The 19,074-nt window shown below is 44.3% G+C and overlaps 1 protein-coding gene and 1 long non-coding RNA gene across 8 annotated transcripts in view; one reads left to right on the top strand and one right to left on the bottom strand.

Annotated features, from left to right (window-relative positions):
- Window positions 1-9,609, bottom strand: part of LOC116751160 — a 49,754-nt gene extending 40,145 nt beyond the window's left edge. For all 3 annotated transcript variants that reach the window (XR_004349186.1, XR_004349185.1, XR_004349187.1), the window contains exons 1-2: window positions 9,511-9,609; window positions 163-266 (exon numbers count right to left, since the gene is read on the bottom strand). This is a non-coding gene — a long non-coding RNA (uncharacterized LOC116751160). The remainder of the gene's footprint in view (window positions 1-162; window positions 267-9,510) is intronic.
- A 187-nt stretch (window positions 9,610-9,796) lies between these two features.
- OTULIN (OTU deubiquitinase with linear linkage specificity) overlaps window positions 9,797-19,074 on the top strand; it is a 32,753-nt gene continuing 23,475 nt past the window's right edge. For 2 of the 5 annotated variants that reach the window (XM_032629251.1, XM_032629250.1), the window contains exons 1-2: window positions 9,818-10,095; window positions 18,264-18,340. In XM_032629251.1, the coding sequence (XP_032485142.1) occupies window positions 9,944-10,095; window positions 18,264-18,340 (229 nt within the window). In that variant the 5' untranslated portion in view covers window positions 9,818-9,943. Of the gene's footprint in view, window positions 10,096-14,583; window positions 14,803-18,263; window positions 18,341-19,074 lie in introns of all 5 variants that reach the window. The other 3 variants (XM_032629247.1, XM_032629249.1, XM_032629252.1) reach the window with 3 other exon arrangements.

Genomic DNA, 19,074 nt, shown 5'->3' with positions numbered 1-19,074 from the left:
TAAGGACACCAACCCTGTCAGATTAGGGCCCCACCCATATGACCTCATTTCACCTTCATCACCTCCTCACAGGTCCTATCTCTAAATGTCTTAGTGAATTCAAGCTGCTGTAACAAACTACCATACACTGGATGGCTTAAACAACAGAAATTTATTTCTTACAGTTCTGGAGACTGGAAGTTCAAGAGCAGGGTGCCAGCATGGTTGAGTTCTGGTAAGGAAAGTTTTCTGATTTGTAGACTGCTGACTTCTCCTTATATCTGCACCTGGTAGAGAGCAGAGAGGAAGAGCAAACTTTCTTGTGACTCTTTTTAAAAAAATTAATAAATGTATTTTTGGTATTTATAATTGTTTACTGAAATATAATCAACTTACAATGTTTCAGGTGTACAGCAGTTATTCAGTTATATATATATATATATATATATATATATATATATATACACACACACATACATATTCTTTTCCATTATAGGTTACTACAAGATATTGCATATAGTTCCCTGTGCTATACAGTAGGTCCCTGTTGTTTATGTATTCTATATATAGTAGTGTGTATCTTTTTATCCCAAATTCCTACTTTATCCATCCCTCCTGCTTTCCCCTTTGGTAAGTGTAAGTCTGTTCTCTGTGTCTGTGAATCCATTTCTGTTTTGTAAATAAGTTCATTTGTATCATTTTTTAGATTCCATATATAAATGATATCATATGATATTTGTCTTTCTCTCTCTGACTTACTTCACCTAGTATGATAATCTCTAGGTCCATCTGTTTTGCTACAAATGGCATTATTTCATTCTTTTTTATGGCTGAGTAGTATTCCACTGTATAAATATACTATCTCTTCTTCATCCATTCATCTGTCATTGGGCATTTAGGTTGCTTCCATGTCTTGGCTATTGTAAATAGTGCTGCTACGAACATTGGGGTGAATGTATTTTTTTGAGTTAGAGTTTTCATCTTTTCCAGATATATGCCCAGGAGTGGGATTGCTGGATCACATGGTAACTCTATTTTTAGTTTTTAAGGAACTTCCATACTGTTCTCCACAGTGGCTGCAGCAATTTACATTCCTACCAACAGTGCACAAGGGTTCCCTTTTGTCCACACCCTCTCCAGCATTTATTATTTGTAGACTTTTTGATGATGGCCATTCTGACTGGTGTGAAGTAATACCTCACTGCAGTTTTGATTTGCATTCCTCTACTTATTAGCAATGCTGAGCATCTTTTCACGTGCCTGTAAATGTATGTCTTCTTTGGAGAAATGTCCAGCTGTATGTGTTCTTTGGAGAAATGTCTGTTTAGGTCTTCTGCCCATTTTTTAAAATAGATTTATTTATTTTTATTTATTTAGTTTTGGCTGTGTTGGGTCTTCATTGCCGTGTGTGGGCTTTCTCTAGTTGAGGTGAGTGGGGGCTACTCTTCATTGCGGTGCATGTGCTTCTCATTGTGGTGGCTTCTTTTGTTGCAGAGCACAGGCTCTAGGTGTGCAGGCTTCAGTATTTGTGGCACTCAGGCTCAGTAGTTGTGGCTCGCAGGCTCTAGAGCGCAGGTTCAGTAGTTGTGGTACATGGGCTTAGTTGCTCCACAGCATGTGGGATCTTCCTGGACCAGGGCTTGAACCCACTTCCCCTGCACTGGCAGGCTGATTTTTAACCACTGCATCACCAGGGAAGTCCCTTCTGCCCATTTTTTGATTGGGTTGTTTGTTTTTTGATATTGAGCTGTATGAGCTGTTTGTATATTTTGGAGATCAATTGCTTGTTGGTTGCATTGTTTGCAAATATTTTCTCCCAGTCTGTAGGCTGTCTTTTCATTTGTTTATGATTTCCTTTGCTGTGAAAAAGCGTTTAAGTTTAATTAGGTCCCATTTGTTTATTTTTGGTTTTGTTTCCATTACTCTAGGAGATAGACCCAAAAAAATATTGCTACGATTTATGTCAAAGAGTGTTATGCTTATATTTTCCTCTAGCAGTTCCTGTACTCCAAAAACTATATGATGAAGATGACACAAACAGATGGAAAATATACCGTGTTCTTGGATTGGAAGAATCAATATTGTTGAAATGACCATACTACCCAAAGTAATCTACGGATTCAATGCAAACTCTATCAAATTACCAATGGCGTGTTTTTGTTTTTTGTTTGTGGTATGCAGGCCTCTCACTGCTGTGGCCTCTCCCGTTGCGGAGCACAGGCTCCGGACGCGCAGGCTCAGCAGCCATGGCTCACAGGCCCAGCCGCTCCGCGGCATGTGGGATCTTCCTGGACTGGGGCACGAACCCGTGTCCCCTGCATTGGCAGGCAAACTCCCAACCACTGTGCTACCAGGGAAGCCCACCAATGGCGTTTTTCACAGAACTGGAACAAAAAGTTTTTAATTGTGTGTGGAAACAGAAAAGAAACTAAATAGCCAAAACGATCTTGAGAAAGAAGAACAGAGCTGGAGGAATCACGTGCCCTGACTTCAGACTATACTACAAAGCTACAGTAATCAAAACAGTATGGCACAAAATAAACAGACACATAGATCAATGGAACAGGATAGAAAGCCCAGAAATAAACCCATGCACTTATGGTCAATTAATCTATGAAAACAGAGGCAAGAATATACAATGGAGGAAAAACAGTCTCTTCAATAAGTGGTGCTGGGAAAACTGGACAGCTACATGTAAAAGAATGAAATCAGAACATTTTCTAACACCATATTTAAAAATAACTCAAAATGGATTAAAGGCCTAAATGCAAGACCAGATACTCTTGTGACTCTTATAAGGCACTAATCTCATTCATGAGGACTTTACCCTCTTGACCTCATTTGATCCTAATTACCTCCCAATGGTCCCACCTCCTAATACCATCCCATTTGAGTAAAGGGTTTTAACACATGAATTTTGGGAGGACACAAATATTCAGCTCATATCACCAAATATAGTTACATTAGGGTTAGGGTTTCAACATATGAATTTGGAGGGGCCATGATTCAGTCCATAGCAGATATTAAGGTACTAAGGGTATGGAATTCCATTTTAGAAGCTCTTCAAATAATTTAAGATAATCAGCTGCCTGAATTATTTGTTTAGGATGAAATTGTTTAGCTGGAGGCAAAAGACTCATTTAATATTTTCCAGAATTCCAAGTCTTTTTATAACATCATCCTCTGTCATCTCATGTATGAAATGGTTTGAAATTCATGATAAAATTTCATTATGACACACTTCTCCCAAGAAAAACTCTTGTGGACAATTTTGGGGGTTTTCAGGTAAACTATTACTAGTGCAAGATATTTTTTAATTAACTATTTCTCCTAATTTTTTCCCTGTAAAGTTATTTCTTCTAGTCTCAGAACTGCAAAAAAATAGTAGTTCCCACCCCCAAAGTCCTATTTAAAAATAATGAGCATTCTACAATCAAGAGACATGCTGAAAAGGGGGGGGTCCTTCAAATAAATACACAGGTATTCCTAGAGTAGTTAATTTTTAAGTGAAACTAGTGATACTTCCTGCCAAGCTTGAGTATAGTACATGAACCTGTGAAACTAGAATAAACTAAAAAGTACCTGTGACTACTTTAGAAACTGATGTACGGAATACACTTGTAGTCTATTTTTTATAGCTGTGACACTGGGAAATTCCATAGAGTAAAAATATAGGGTGTTTTAACTTTGCTGTAAAATATGAGTTTTTGGTATTGAAGAGGGAGATATGCATCCAACTTGTACTAAGTTCCTTATAGAGAACTTAATCAATCATTCCAACAAACAAATAAAAAGTGTAATGGCTCAGTAGTATTCTTCATGAACAGTTACTGTAAATAAGGGCTGAAGTATTCAAAGAAAAGGAGCTCAGAATCTTTCATGCATTAACTATTCCAGGGAAGGCCACTGAAGAAGTAATATCAGTTTGAGATGGTTCAAAATCTGTTATCAAGTCTAAGGACTTACACATTATTATGTCACCATTTTACTTTTAGTTATCTAATTTACAAATGTTTGATTTTAAGAAGAAGCTGGAAACTAACTGGAATTGTCTCTAGCAATGTTATTATATAGGCTTTTACTTAGGCTTATAGATTTTTCTGCTATTTTTTATTCATCTTGGCATAACAATAGGCTAATTGTAATTATATCACAGTTCATGGGCTTACGTTTCACAACTTCCTCTTAGAAACTCTGATTTAGTTTTTGACTTATTTAGTTTACACCCTTGCTCTCTAATAATTTAGTTCTGTAATGCTGGTTAAAAAATTTTTGGACATTCCCAATATGCACATATACATTAAAAATACACATGTGTACCTCTGTGTGTATGTATTATGTATACTATAAAACACATATACAATAGCAATTTTAAAGGATTAAAGATGAAATAATTAAATTTTAAATTTAAATCTTTCTATTGAAGTACAAAATAAGAACATGATTTGACATTCTTCCTTATTTTGGAAAGTCTTGGTTTATCATTTTGTGACATGGTGATTTGAGTTTGAGTTTTTTCTAATATAATAGACTTTGGGGGGGGAATAGTTTTATATTTATAGAAAAATGGATATGATAGTACAGAGCTCCTATATACCCTGTACCCAATTTCTCCTATTACTAACATCTTACATTAGTATGGTATATTTATTACTTAATGAGCCAATTTTGATCCACTATTAACTAAAGTCCATAGTTTATTCATACTTCTTTTGTTTAACCTAATGTCTTCTTCTGTTCCAGGACCCCATCCAGAATACCACATTACATTTAGTTGTCATGTCTCCTTAGGCTCCTCTTCAGTGATAGTTTCTCAGACTTTTCTTCTTTTTGGTGGCCTTGACAGTTTTGAAGAGAACTGGTGAAGTAATTTTTAGGATGCCCCTCTAATGGAGTTTGTAATTTGTCCAGTGTTCCTCTCATTAGACTGGGGTTATGGGTTTGGAAGATCACAGAGGTGTGGTGCCCTTTGCATCCGATCATATCAAGGTTACATACCATCAATATGATTTATCACTGAGAGCAGGTCACATTGTAACTTGGCCCATGGGTAAGTATTCATTTCTGCTAAGGTCCATCAGCAAGCCAAAACTTGTTTCTCACAAGGAGAATAGTTATTTCACAGGATGGCAGGGCTTTGCTACAAAATCCTAAAGGTTTGCATTGTGATTCAGTTATACGTACTTGGCCAAAGACTCCAAATATCATCTCTATCTGCCGCTTCAAGCATCACTGGATCAACTGAATCATATGACCCAAGTGGCAAAGTAAGTTGCACAGCAGCTTGGACTGTTGCAGAGACTTCTCTTCTCTCACTTGGTTTTATGCCTCTTTTTTTTTTTTTTAACAGTAGGAAGGGCCAGATGTAACAACTTATCCTTCACTTAGAAGTGATATCTTGATATACTCAACTCCACTGGACCCCTAGAAATTTCACTGAGGTAGAAGGCCTCTGAATTGGGGTGGATTTATTTTCCATCCTCTGACATGCAAATATCTTACCAATACGTGTACAGTAATTGGTACTTCCTGTCTACAGGACTAATCAGCATATCATCATCAACGTAATAGACCAGTGTGATGTTCTGTGGAAGGGGAAGGGGATTTAGTTCCTGCAGACTAAATCATGACATAGGGCTGAAGGGTTGATATAACCTGTGGTGGGACAGTGAAGGTGTGCTGCTGACCTTGCCAGTTGATTCCTTCCGGTGGTCTTTTTCAACACATATAAAGGAAAAAGCATTTGCCAGATCAATAGCTGCACATCAGGTACTGGGAAATGTGTTGATTTGCTCAAAAATGAAACCACATCTGGAATAGCAGTGCAACAGGGATCATCACATAATCGGATTTATAAAAATCCAGTCATGCTCCAAGATCCATTTATCTTCTGCACATGCCAAATAGGTGAGTTGAAAAGGGATGTGATGCGTATCACAACCTTTGCAATTTTCAAGTTCTTGATAGTGGTACTAATCTTTGCAATCCCTCCAAAAATGTGGTATTGTTTTGGTTTACATTTTTATAGGTAGCAACAGTTCTAGTGGCTTCCATTTGTCCTTTCCTACAGTAACAGCATTCACTCTACAGGTCAGGGGACCATTGTGGGGATCCTGCCAGCTGCTGAGCATGTCCATTTTTTATGCATTCCGGAACTGGGGAAATAACCATAGGATGTGTTCAGAGACCCACTGGGCCTAATGCAAGATGAACCTGAGCTAAAATTCCACTGATAATTTGACCTTCACAAACCCCTACTCTGATAGGTAGATACTACAGTGATATTTTGGGTTTCCATGAACTAGGTCAAAGCCACTGTCTACTAAGCCCCAAAAGTCTGGTTATTTCCTTTCCTCCAATGAACAGTCACTCTTGTTGATGGCTATAGGACCCTGTGGGGAAGGCTGGGGAAAAAAATAACACTATACATTTTTGGCACTGAAGTAGGGTCCTTCCTCAGGAAGATCTGGCCTGCCCTTCATTCAAAGTTCTGGGTATGTAAATTGGCTCAAGCCTGGGAACTGATTGAGGGGCTGTGACTTTCTGTTTTGGTGACACAAGTTAGGGTTTCTGTTCATAGACCCAGAACTCTTCTGCTAATCTATTTTTTGGCTGCGCTGTACAGCTTGTGGGATTTTAGCTCCCTAAGGATTAAACCAGGGCCCTCGGCAGTAAGAGCACTGAGTCCTAACCACTGTACCACCAGGGAGTTCCCAGAACTCTTCTGCTTATAAAGACCAAGTAAGAATTTAGTAATTATCCATCTATTTCTTTTCTAGGGACACCATGATCAACTAGCCAATACCACAGGCCTCTGCGAGTCAGACAATTCTGATTACTGCTTTGGCTCAGCTGTCCATTATAGCAACCACACCGGTACCTACCTGCCATCCTGAGATCCCATCATCACCACTGCATTTAAGAATCTCAGTTTGATAACAGGTTCCATTGTAAGATACATCTGAATACAGAGAGGAGCAATTGCAGATCTCTTCAAGGGTGCTGGGACTCACTTCACAAATTACTTCTCATAGTCATGTTGATGGGTAATGTCCTCTGGACCCTCCTGAGGTGGGTGAGAAAGTCTTACATGATAAATCAACTCTAAGATTCCCATCTTCCCAAGACTTTGGAGATCTTCCTTTACAGTATCCTAGGCAGTTCTGGCACTTCAACTTCATTTAGTGTAGGCACTTTTGGGTGGAAGGAAGTCAAGTGATCAATGGTGTTTTTGCTCAGTTTCTTCTCACAGTGGGTCCATTGGGCTCTGAAAGCCATCTTGTGGTTCTTAGTTCCACGGGTACAATTGGAAGAGACATACTCAGCAAACAATCAAACAAACTTAATCTTCTTCTAACCCTTTGATGTAAAATGTATCTGCTTTGTAGGCTCTTATCAATAAATTCAGCCTAATAGTATTTTACAAGCCTTCATCTTTATCCCTGTATTAGTTTCCTAGGGCTGTTACTGCAAAGTACCACAAACCGAGAGGCTTAAAACAACAGCAATTTATTCTCACAGTTCTTGAGAGTAGATATCTGAACTCAAGTTGTCAGCAGGGCCATGCTTCTCCTGCAGGCTCTTTGGAATAACCTTTGTCTTTTCCTAGCTACCAGCAGCTCCTGGCATTTCTTGGCTTCTAACTACATCACCCCAATCTCTGCCTCCATCTTCACATGCCCTAATTCCTTCTGTGTCTATATATGTCTGCATCCTCTCTTCTTATATAAGGATACCACACATTAGATTTAGGACCCACTCTAATCCAGCAGGACCTCATTTTACCTGATTACATCTTCAAAGAACCTATTTCCAAATAAGGTCACATTGCATTTCCAGTTGGAGAATGAATTTTAGGGGACACTAGCCATCCCACTATAATCCCACACCCTTAACATCCATACAAAATTTGACTGCATATTCTTTTGTGTGCTCTGAATTTTTTTAGCATGTGTATTTTACTTTTTCAAATAAAATTAAAGCGGAAAACCCGCCACAGTTCTTTGCCATAAAATGCAAGTATTCTTTTCAGCCAGTTTCTCCCTTTGATGCCCATTGCTACATAGTCTCCCTACATTGGTTTCCTTGTCTTGCCCTTCTCCAACCTTTCCTCTAACTGCAGACAAAATAATCTCCTTCCGATCTTTCAAGGAGGATCAAACACAAGGTTCCTCATCAGCTGAAGGAGGCTTTTCAAGATCTGGTCTCCAGTACCCTTCTTCCAGGTTCGTCTTTCAATAAAACCCCATTATGAACCCGTTTTACCCCAGAACCCCTTGTAGGTTTCCGAACTGCCCAAGCCATTCCCTTCCTCCATACTTTGGCCCTGCACTCTTTGCCCCTTGCACCTATGACTGTTGCTCATCTTTAGCAGCTACTCCGCTATTCCCTCCCTGGACAGGAAGCATTTTTGTCTTCTCATCTTTGAAGTCTGTTAATATTTTCCCTTTGCTCTTGCTCCTCCTAAATCAAATTTCCTATTGGTTTTTTTAAAAATAGACTTATTTTATTTATTTATTTATTTATTTTTGGCTGTGTTGGGTCTTTGTTGCTGCAGGCTTTCCCTAGTTGCAGTGAGCTGGGGCCACTCTTTGTTGTGGTTTATGGACTTCTCACTGCAGCAGCCTCTGTTGTTGCGAAGCATGGTCTCCGGGCTTCGGTAGTTATGGCACGAGGGTTCAGTAGTTGTGGCTCGCAGGCTCTAGAGCGCAGCCTCAGCAGTTGTGGCACGCGGGCTCAGTAGTTGTGGCTTGCGTGCTGTAGAGCGCAGCCTCTGCAGTTGTGGCATGCAGCTCAGTAGTTGTGGCTCGTGGGCTAGCACAGGCTCAGCAGTCGTGGCTCAGCAGTTGTGGCACGTGGGCTCAGTAGTTGTGGCTTGCAGGCTCTAGAGCACAGGCTCAGTAGTTGTGGCACGTGGGCTCAGTAGTTGTGGCTTGCAGTCTCTTGAGCGTGGGCTCAGTAGTTGTGGCTCGTGGGCTCTAGAGTGCAGGCTCAGCAGTTGTGGCACGTGGCTCAGTAGTTGTGGCACACGGGCTTAGCTGCTCAACAGCATGTGGGATCTTCCCAGACCAGGGCTCTAACCCGTGTCCCCTGCATTGGCAGGCGGATTCCTAACCACTGCGCCACCAGGGAAGCCCCCCAAATTTCCTATTTGCAAGAATGTAGTCCAACAACACACACACACACACACACACACACACACACACACACACACACACACACTGCTGCGCTGGGTAGGACCGTGTCCCCCTTCTCACGGAGGGGACGGCTGTTAACTCAGCTCTGGAGCGACAAGCCCGGCACCACGCCGAAGGCCAGAGCCTGCCGGGCTCCAGGCTCGGGGCTGGGTGGTGACGGCATCACCCATGGGAGGCCGGGGAAGCAGCACATCACCCACTTGGACCACATTCCGCGCTCTACAGCCGAGGAACCTCTGGCAGAGGGCGAGGCTCCGAAGCCCAGCGCGACACTGTAAGGCGCCCAAACATATTAGTACCCTTCACGCCCCAGGCCGGCCCTCTTCCTCCTCACCGAGGCCGAGTCCCGCCGCCCGTCCAGCACGTTCTCTCCCTCACGCCCGGGGACTCGAGGACAAGGAGCTGCTGCAACTCTTAGGTCAATGACCGCGCGCTGGGAACTCTGGGGCTGGCCGGCGGCGCGCGGGGGTGGAGCAAGCGCTGTAGTGTTTCGCGTGCGCGGTCCTCTCGGACGGCTCGGCCCGCGCAGGCGCATGCGCAGGCTCCGCGTCGCAGGACTCCCAGCCGTCGCGGGCCGCGCCCCCTCGCCGCGGGTCAGAGGTCGCGGGGCGGGCGGTGGTGACGTGTGCGGAAGCGTCCTGTGAACCGTCGGTAGCCGGCGGGCAGCAGAGCTGCAGCGGCGGCCACGGCCTGGCCCCCCGACGGGAGGGTCTCCGGATCGCTGGGAGGCGGCCGAACCCCTGCGGCGCCGCCGCCGGCGGAGGCTCATGAGTCGGGGGACGATGCTTCAGCCCGGAGCGTGGCCAGGGGAGAGCTGTGCCGAGAAGCCGGCGCGGGAGGCGGGGGCCGCGGCGCTTGAGGGCGAGAAAGCGGTGGCCGGGGGCCAGCCGCGAGCCGCGGTGCGGTGCCCGGCCGAGCAGTGAGTTCGGGGCGCGGGGCGGGGACGGCGGGAGCGGCGTGGGGCCCCGGGCTCGGCACCCACGGGCGGGCGTGGAGTGGGGTGAGGTGGGCGGGGGAGGAGCCGGCGGAGGCCCCTTCGCCCCCTTGCTTTTAAGTAAGGTCGTCGGTGAAGACACTTTTGTATCCAGTGTGTCCGATGACAAAAGTTTTTCCGGAAGGCGCGTTTTAAAATTCTGGTTATCCAGTACCCTCCCCCACCTTTTTGACATTTCCATATCTCTAAAGCTAAAGAAAGCTCCAGCAACTTGGGAAACAGACTCCAGAAGCATATTATCTTATAACCCACTCCATTAGCGCTTCCCCCCAACCTGTCGCGGCAAGGGGCTGAGGTTGTCGCTGTCACAACCCCAGGAAAGCTGAGCCACGCGACCTGCTTGTTCTTGGAAGGCAAGTCTGCGCTTGATGAGCGTCCCACCTGTTGGACAGACTTTGGACGGAGTCTGCCCCAATTCTTTTGCCCGTTAGCTGCTTAACTAGATGTCCCCAACCGCCTTGATTTTTAAATACGAAAGGCAGTGCTGCTTAGGTCAATTCCTTATTGAACTGTAAAGGCGGCTGCGTACATCGGAAGAGTTTACAGTTTCTGCAAGGATTTGGGGGCAGGGGTGGAAGCAGAATATAAACTTGAAGGCTGAAACTTTTCTGCACTTTCAAGTTCTAGTCACATATAAATGCCTTTGGAATTCCAAAATTGACGAAAGCACTCAGGTAACCAGTTTGACAGAGATCTTAATTGGCTGGAAATGTGCTTTCCCCCCCCCATTTCCTAAAAAGGGGTCCTGGGGGAGCTGTTATTGCATATAATGTATTACAATAATTCTCACTTGCATGGCTCTTTATCGTGGGCTTTGACCTTCTCCTTGAGCACCCAAGCCCCTTGGGATGGTATTATCCACACTTAATGGGTTAAGATTTAGAGCAGGAGGTCTCAAACTCCTGCCCCCAGGAGCTAGGCAGGTGTCACATGGGTTCCTGGAGAGCTGAGTCCTATGGGGACAGGGTCCACTAAGTTCCAGCCTATAGAAGATTCCAGATATTCTGACTTTTGTTTGAAATGTCCTGATTTTTATTTTATTTTTAAATTACATCCAGGTGTTTCACTTTTATTTTTAAAAATTTTTTGTCTGTGCCACACGGCTTGCAGGATCTTAGTTCCCCCGTCAGAGATTGTCACCACTGGACTTCAAGGGAATTCCCCTGATTTTTAAATAGTAGCCTTTTATTTTTTAATTGAAACCACTGTGCAGGCCCATGTGAGCAGATGTGGCTGCAGTTTTGCTCCCTGGGTTTGAGCCCTACCTAAGACTCTGCAGCGGGTGAAGTTGGGGTGCGCATGGGGGTGGTCTTTGCCTCTGCCCTTTCCCAGCCTGTGCTGGTTCCTGCGCGGCTTCCAGGCTGACTGCTGCTGCCGCACTTAGGCCCCGGTGGTGTCAGCTGTGCTCCCCACCTAGCGGCCCTGGCCCTCAGATGCTGTTTCTCAGCCTCAGCTGTGTCGTGCCCTCCTGGGATACGCAGAAACTTTGAAGTCCAAACCACGGTCCCCCAAATACACAGAGTTATTTGGCAAGCTTTTCTGCTGGATGTGGTTCCCAGAGTCTGAGCACCTGGGGAAATGGGTCATGGTGCAAAAGGAACACTCTTCCCTGACGAAAAGGTTTTGTGGCACAGGTGCCTCTTCTCTCTACTGTCAGTAGAATTATGGGCGTGGAGCTGAAGGGAATGTAAACAACCCAGCCTAGGTTTGTCATTTTATCAGTTAGGAAACTGAGTTGCAGATTTGATAGGTGCACCTTGGCCAGGGAGGCGCAGGGAGTAGGTTTCAGGGCCAGGTTCCCTGATGCCTGGGTGGGGACCTCCCCCCATGTCTTTCTGGCTTTCTCAGCAAAACTAGGTAGAGGGCCATGACATATAATCATGCAGACTTCACTTTTTTTTTTCTGGAATAAATATTCCAGTTTGCCGTTTATTTACTAGCTTAATTTCTTTTTCTTCCTATTTTTGTTGTCTTTGATGATCTCATTCTCTTTTAACTCTCTTAAGAGAGCAAGGGGGAGCCAGGGAAAGGAGGTGAAGATAACTTCAAATATCAGCTTCTGAACATCGTATCTTATGTTCTGGGCTTCCTTGTTTATTATACGGGCAGTGGGGCTACTTCTCATTGCACTCTGATATTTTCTTAAGGGCTAGAGAAACTGTACTGCAGCATATAAACATTGCCATTATATACTTTGCAGTATAATGTGTGCACATCAGTTCTTACATGATGATATATGCAGCCTAATAGTTGAGTGTAGATATAAATAAATTGTGTAATAATGCCTGAACTAGGTCCTAAAATAGTTTTTGAATCTTGTGCTGTTCTGTCATTGGAGCCAAATCCCTTCTTTCCACCCAGAGAGTTAGGTTTGACCTGCACAGGAATTGAGTAAAATATTTGCATCTGGAAATATGAAGCACCATAAAATGCAGATGTTTTGAGATACCCCGCAGAGTCATTTTAATTCATTCAGTGGATAGAAATTATGAATACAAATCACAGCCCAACTTTTGTAGCCATTATATTGTACATCTGGGCTGTGACTCTGAGAGGTGCAGTGAAGGGTAGGGGAAGGGATGGCTCATTTCCTACAGGCTGTACTGTAGGACACAAATTCCTTGTGACTAAGCTCACTGTGTTTTGCAAGGGAGAGAAATAGTGGGGAAGAAAGACATAAAAATCATATGGATAAGCTACTTCCTAAATCTCTTTCCTTCCTTTCCTTTCTTTCCTTTTTCTTAGTTCGCTTGAGAGCTGTGGTTGGCTGACATCCCTTGGACAAGCCCTAAGGATGGCTCACAAGATGATTCAGGGTCCCTTTTGAGGAAGTATTAGGTCAGACCAGGTTCAGTTGACTTGTTTGGACATTACCTCCCTCCTATCAGCAGGTCTCCTATACTCCATCCCCTGCTCACCTGACCCATACAGTTGAAACTTATGCTGTGTCACTTCTTCCTCTTAGCTAAGCTAAGTACTACAGTCCTTGAGGACCAGGATGGTCCTGGGACATGGTTGGTGGCCAGGCTAGACATGCTTAGGGAATTGAGAAGTGAGACTACTCCGTGGTCCTTCTCTGTCTGCCTGACGGTGGGACAGGGTTTGAATCTGGGGTCCACAGGCTGGCTGTGTGTAGGGGGGAACATGATGGGTCTGTGTACCCCTCTGAAGTGGAAGGCAAAATTATGAGTGTATTTATGTTTTTCTGGACTGAGGTTCTGAGGAAAGCTGTGGATTCTCAGAAGGGCTGTGAACAACAAACTGTGAAGCAGTTGTCCTTGGGTGTTGCTAAATGTGCTATTGTGCGAATGTGTTTTCCCACCCACCTTAGCAGCCCTGGGGAGTGGGGTGGCTGTCTTTGATGGGGTAACAGCGACTCCCTCCTGCCCCTTCCCCCTCCTGGATGTAGAACCTGCTTCAGAGCTGGGATGCATCTGAGAAACCTCCTTGTTGAGGGTGTCTTGGTTGTCCCCAGACACCTCTGGAAGTCACGTGGAATAGCCCGAGCCAGTCATGGAAAGTCCACTTGCAGATCGGAGGTGGAATTTCAGCCTGGGTGCCGGGACTTTCCCGCATTTGATGTGTTGTTCACTCATCTCTACAACCGCTAAGAGGTGGAGAAAGGCTGGGTTGAGTGGCCTTTGCTTTTCCTGTGCCTGTGTGGGATGGTGCGTGGTGTCACAGTGGTTGACACTTTCAGCAACACTGCCTGGGCCATTAGTCTTCTAGGACAGGCCAAGTTAAGCATGAACTGCCGCGTTCAAGTCCAGAGAGCTGAACAGAGTCATACTCAGTTTAGCTTTATTAGATAACTAAGGGAAGCTTGGTGCAAATGTTCATAACGGTGAGTGATTAAAGTGCTGTCTTGTTAGCTTTGCATATATGTTAGAATTCACTTTTTCATATCATGTGTTTACTTGTATCAGAAATTGAAAAATTGGCTTCACAGAAATGTCTTCTGCTTCTCTGAGCCCTGTGTTTTTAGCTTATAGCTTTTGTTTTGGGGAGTAGTGTAATTTTGTCTACATGTAGTAAGTAAGCACTTTAAAATTAAGTTTTCAAACATTTATTGTTGTCCAGGTCTTTGAAAAGAGCAAGAGGAATAATAATAATTTAGTAGACAATGTCATATAACCTACTCAATGGTGTATATTGCCTTAATATTGAGAGTAAAATAATTCATCTCTGAGAGAAAATGGGAGCTTAAAAATACTTTAAAGTAACATTATGGTACTAAACTAATAATTTTCTAAGTAGAAATTATTAGCATTTTGGTTTTAAAATTTAACTTGACTGTGTACTTGAGTATGACTCACATGCCAGGGTCCCCAAGAAATCAAGTCAGATTTAAGACTTTTACTTTTCTTTTTTTTCTTTTTTTTTTTTTTTTTTTTTTTTTTTTGCCGTATGCAGGCCTCTCACTGTTGCGGCCTCTCCCGTTGCGGAGCACAGGCTCCGGACGCGCAGGCTCAGCAGCCATGGCTCACGGGCCCAGCCGCTCCGTGGCATGTGGGATCCTCCTGGACTGAGGCACAAACCCATGTCACCTGCATCGGCAGGCGGACTCTCAACCACTGCGCTACCAGGGAAGCCCAAGACTCCTACTTTTCTTCACTACTTTTCTAGTGATGGGTATGTTTTCTAGAAGGAAACTTTTTGCTGTGGTGATCATTTGAGCCTGTGGATTTCAGTGGCCTCTTTGTGCTAAATGGTGGACACGCCTCATCCCTACCCCAACTTGACACACACAAAAGATTGCCCACTTTCTGAAACTAGTCAGCATCAAGGATTTTATCTTATCATATAATATCCCCTTTCCTTGCATTGTTTCACTGTCTTCCCTTCCCATGACAAAAATTTAAACTTCTAGCTATTTCAGATTTCCAACTTTAAATACAATTTCTTTTTGTTGTTATTTTCAGCTTTAATATTTTGATACTTAAAAAAGTTAAAGCAGAAGTTTATTGAGTGAAGTATTTTCTTAAATAAAATTATTTTAATTTTTCTTTCTTTCATATATCTCTCTCACTTTCCAGTTGATGGTCCTTATGTTGGATGAATATTTCATTTTGGCTGTTAAATGTTTTATTTTCTGATCATATTGATTGAGCTTTATTGCTTGAACTTCTAACTTATCTTCTCTCCAAGGAGATACAGTAGCTTTTAAAAGCCATATTATAGTTTCCCTGGTGGCCTTGGCAAGTTAGCAAATGTCCTTGGCCACATGTCCTTGGTGGCCATGGAAGTTGGCAAACGTTTGTGCAGGGAATCTGAATGAAATCTAGTGTGGCTACAGTAATTTGAATATACCCCAGGCCTCCCATTCCTCAATTTCTGCTTTACTTCTTTTGTATCTCTTGAGTCACCGCATTTCTATTACCAGTAATCTCCCTTTCTGCTCTGTCTTCCTTTTGCATTTAGTCTCCTTTGCATCCCTTTCCTGTTGGTCTTTGGCGGAATTTGTATTTGCGGCTGTGCAGAGAGATGCTTGTTTAGAGAACCTCCTCTGGGCAATGGTGTTGCCATTGCACTTTGGTTATTTTGTAGATTAGAAAGGAAGGAGACGAGTGCAGGTGAATATGCCTGCCCATAGCCACAGAATGGCTTGACGTGCGAATAGATTCATAGTCTGTTAGAACTAAGAACTGGAAGAGGAACCATGTAGATCATTTAGGTCTTGTCTAGTCTTCTTGTTTTGAAGATGAGAAAACTGAGGCCAAGATTAGGGAAGTGGCTTCCCCAAAGACATGCTTCTGATAATGATACTGCGAAAATGATTCACTTAAATGCCTGTTTTATAGGATCAGAATTTCTCTCCTGTTTGATAACGCTAGGAAGGAGGCCAAAAGATAACATTAAACTATTGAAAAAAGACCTTAACACATTTAGTCACTTTTTATTTTAAGCATTTGATGTATAGTCCCTGCGAGTCTGGTTTCTGTTTGCTTTTAACCCTGGCACGGGCTCCATGGGTGACATCACACCTGTTACTTGAAATCTCACTGGGGTTAGAGCACATGGAAAGTACCTTTTCCCTAGTATGTCCCCTCAACCTCACAACGTTAAAAAAGACAGGCACACACGCCCTATCACCTTTACGTGGAGAGAAGAAAAGGAAGAAAGGAATAAGAAATGATCTTACCACTACTCTACACGAATGGATGTAGCATGAAAATTAATAAGGCTAGCTAACGTTTTTGAGTGCTGAGTATTTATGCGTCTGTTTTCACAGCAGTCTCTTGAGGTGAGCGCTCTTACTGTCCTTTTTTTTTTTTTTTTTTGCGGTACGCGGGCCTCTCACTGTTGTGGCCTCTCCCGTTGCGGAGCACAGGCTCAGCGGCCATGGCTAACGGGCCTAGTCGCTCCGCGGCATGTGGGATCCTCCCGGACCGGGGCACGAACCCGTGTCCCCTGCATCGGCAGGCGGACTCTCAACCACTGTGTCACCAGGGAAGCCCTTACTGTCCTTTTTACAGGTGGATACATTTAGGTGGTAAGAAGTGTGGTCACTTGAGTTGCACGGTTATACATATGGCTAGTGAGGAGTGGTTGAACCCTGGGTGACTCCAGCCATGGCACCCCCAGCGAGGCCACCCACACGGCATGTGCCCTGAGGTGGTAGGTGGTAAGCCATTCGTGCCGGAGCATGGATGGAGCCTATCACAGGTATGAAAGCACAGGCTAGGGTCGGTCAGGTGTTTGGACAGAAGTGTGGGTGTGTGTAGGGCAATCACAGAATACAAGCTAGAGTGGTGGGACGGGTCCAGATTTAGACGTCCTTGCTTATATGGGAGCCATTGAAGGGTTTCAGAGGGGTGGAGGGTATGTTAGTGCCCAGCTCAGTCTCTGTCTCAGCGGCCCTTCTTCTGTCTCTTGTTCCCTCTCACTTGGTCCCCTTTCCTCTGGCTGGGCTGATGCATGCGGAGCTGGGGGGCTGAGGGAATCCAGGGTGTGAGTACGTCTCTCGAGTCGCTCACCCGGTTCCTTAGTAACTCCTCCTTCCTGTGTCCAATGTCCAGGGTGCCTGGAGCCTCCTGTCTTGTGTGAGGAGTGGGGGTGTGCTGTCATGGGGAGGGAGTACTGGGAATTGGGGGTCTAATCTCTCCTGATGTGTACACCAGCCAGTTTCCTTGTGTTCAGCCCTGGGTGTCTCCTATACCATCTGAAGCACTTGGTACCTCCAGTTCCTGAGCCTTACTGGGGCCCTGCAGGGTGTACTGGTCTTCCCTTCCAGCAGATGCCCCTCCACTGGCCTCGAGGCTTCCCTTGTCCTCCGTCCCTTCCTACCCCTTCTTCCACTTTTGGACGGTTTGGGCTTTCACATGTCTTGTGGTTTCAGCAAAGATAGAGTTGGCACTTCTCTTTCCCATCATTGTCACGTTGTGGTGTATCTTGAGGGGAAAAGGAGGCATCTTAAAACTCAGAAGTCCCGTTTTTCATCCTTGTCTGGCACCCAGTGGAGTCTTCTCCGTTTCCAGGACTTAGTACGTTCTTGTTAGCTCACTGAAGGAGCCTAGAGACTCTTTTGGGAGCTGTTGTGCTAAGTCCCAGTGAAAGTATGCGGGGTGCCAGGGATGTGCTCGGCAGAAGGCGGGTGGCTGCTTGCGTGTGGGCCTCAGGGACCAGGAGGGGCCTGAGGGAGGTTTTGTAGCTCTGGGGACTTGTAAATCTCTTATCCTTGTTTTTAGAGTAGCTCTTGTAAAATTTGCTTGTGACATACTAAAGTTGGCACTTGGCCTGCACTCCTGTATACTTTTATTAGTACCATCTCCAGCATGGCATGGCTTCACTGATAAGATGCACGCTAAGACGCTTACATACGTGAGGCATTAAAGACGTTAATTTAAAATGGCCTCAGAGCCATGCAGCCAGTGGAGTGGTGTAGAATGTCTCATTTAAAGTAAAAAACTGAATTGGAATGCTAGAAACATGAGTCTAAGATAAATAACCCATATTTTATCAGACTGTCATCATGTAATGTGAAAAAGTTAAACTTTGCGTGTCATAAATTTTTTCAGCAGTTGCATGTTGTGATAAGAGGGAACTTGTCAGCGCAACAAATTTTTGAAATGTCTAACTTGGTATGATTTCAGCGAGGAGGACATGTATCGTGCGGCGGATGAAATAGAAAAGGAGAAAGAATTACTTATACATGAAAGAGGGTCATCAGGTATGTTTGGAATTGTTTTCTTTATAGAGTTCCTACTGTTTATAGTAGAAAATGCAGTTACATCGGTATATCCATTTCCATGAAATATTGAGATGTACTTCCTAGGAAACGTGTGTGCGTGTGGTCTTATCTGTATTGGATTATTCATTTTGCTGAGGTATGTTTGGGGAATACTGTTTCCTGAGGTTTTACAGTTTTAATACAAATACTTCCCCTGCGTTCTTTACATTCATATGGTTTTTGCACCCATGAGGCTTTGTTTAATCTCTTGACACCACTCTCTCTCAGTTCTTGACTTGCTGGTATTCTTAGAGGGAGAGTTTGGGTTTGAAGGGCATTTTTCATTTCAAGTGGAAGAACTTACTGAGAAGCCGGCTCTCCGGGTCTTTGCGTGCAGAAGGCCATGTGAATTTGATTAACTGATAAGGAAGAACGGTCATGGGACTGAGAGCACTAATTCTCCCGTCATTTCATGATCTTGTGTCCATGCTTCTGCTCAGTCGTGCCTGCTCTGCTCGCCCCACCAGGACCCGTGGACCCACGGCTGCTAGGGTGAGCCTCTGCTGGGGGCACGGCCGGCGGGGCTATGTGTGGAGAAGTGCCTCCTTCCTTCCTTGCTAGCCTTGTGCGGGAGCCCAGTGGAGATGCTCCGAGTTGGGGGTGTGCCACAGATGTTCACAGGGGGCACTTTCTCATGCACCACTTGTGTGATGTGTGTGTTCTGGTTTAAGAAC

The sequence above is a fragment of the Phocoena sinus genome, chromosome 3 (genome assembly GCF_008692025.1).
Source record: "Phocoena sinus isolate mPhoSin1 chromosome 3, mPhoSin1.pri, whole genome shotgun sequence".
In the NCBI taxonomy this organism is placed as follows: Eukaryota; Metazoa; Chordata; class Mammalia; order Artiodactyla; family Phocoenidae; genus Phocoena; species Phocoena sinus.
Note: the sequence above shows the minus strand (reverse complement) of the source record. Positions and strands in the feature narration are given on the sequence as shown.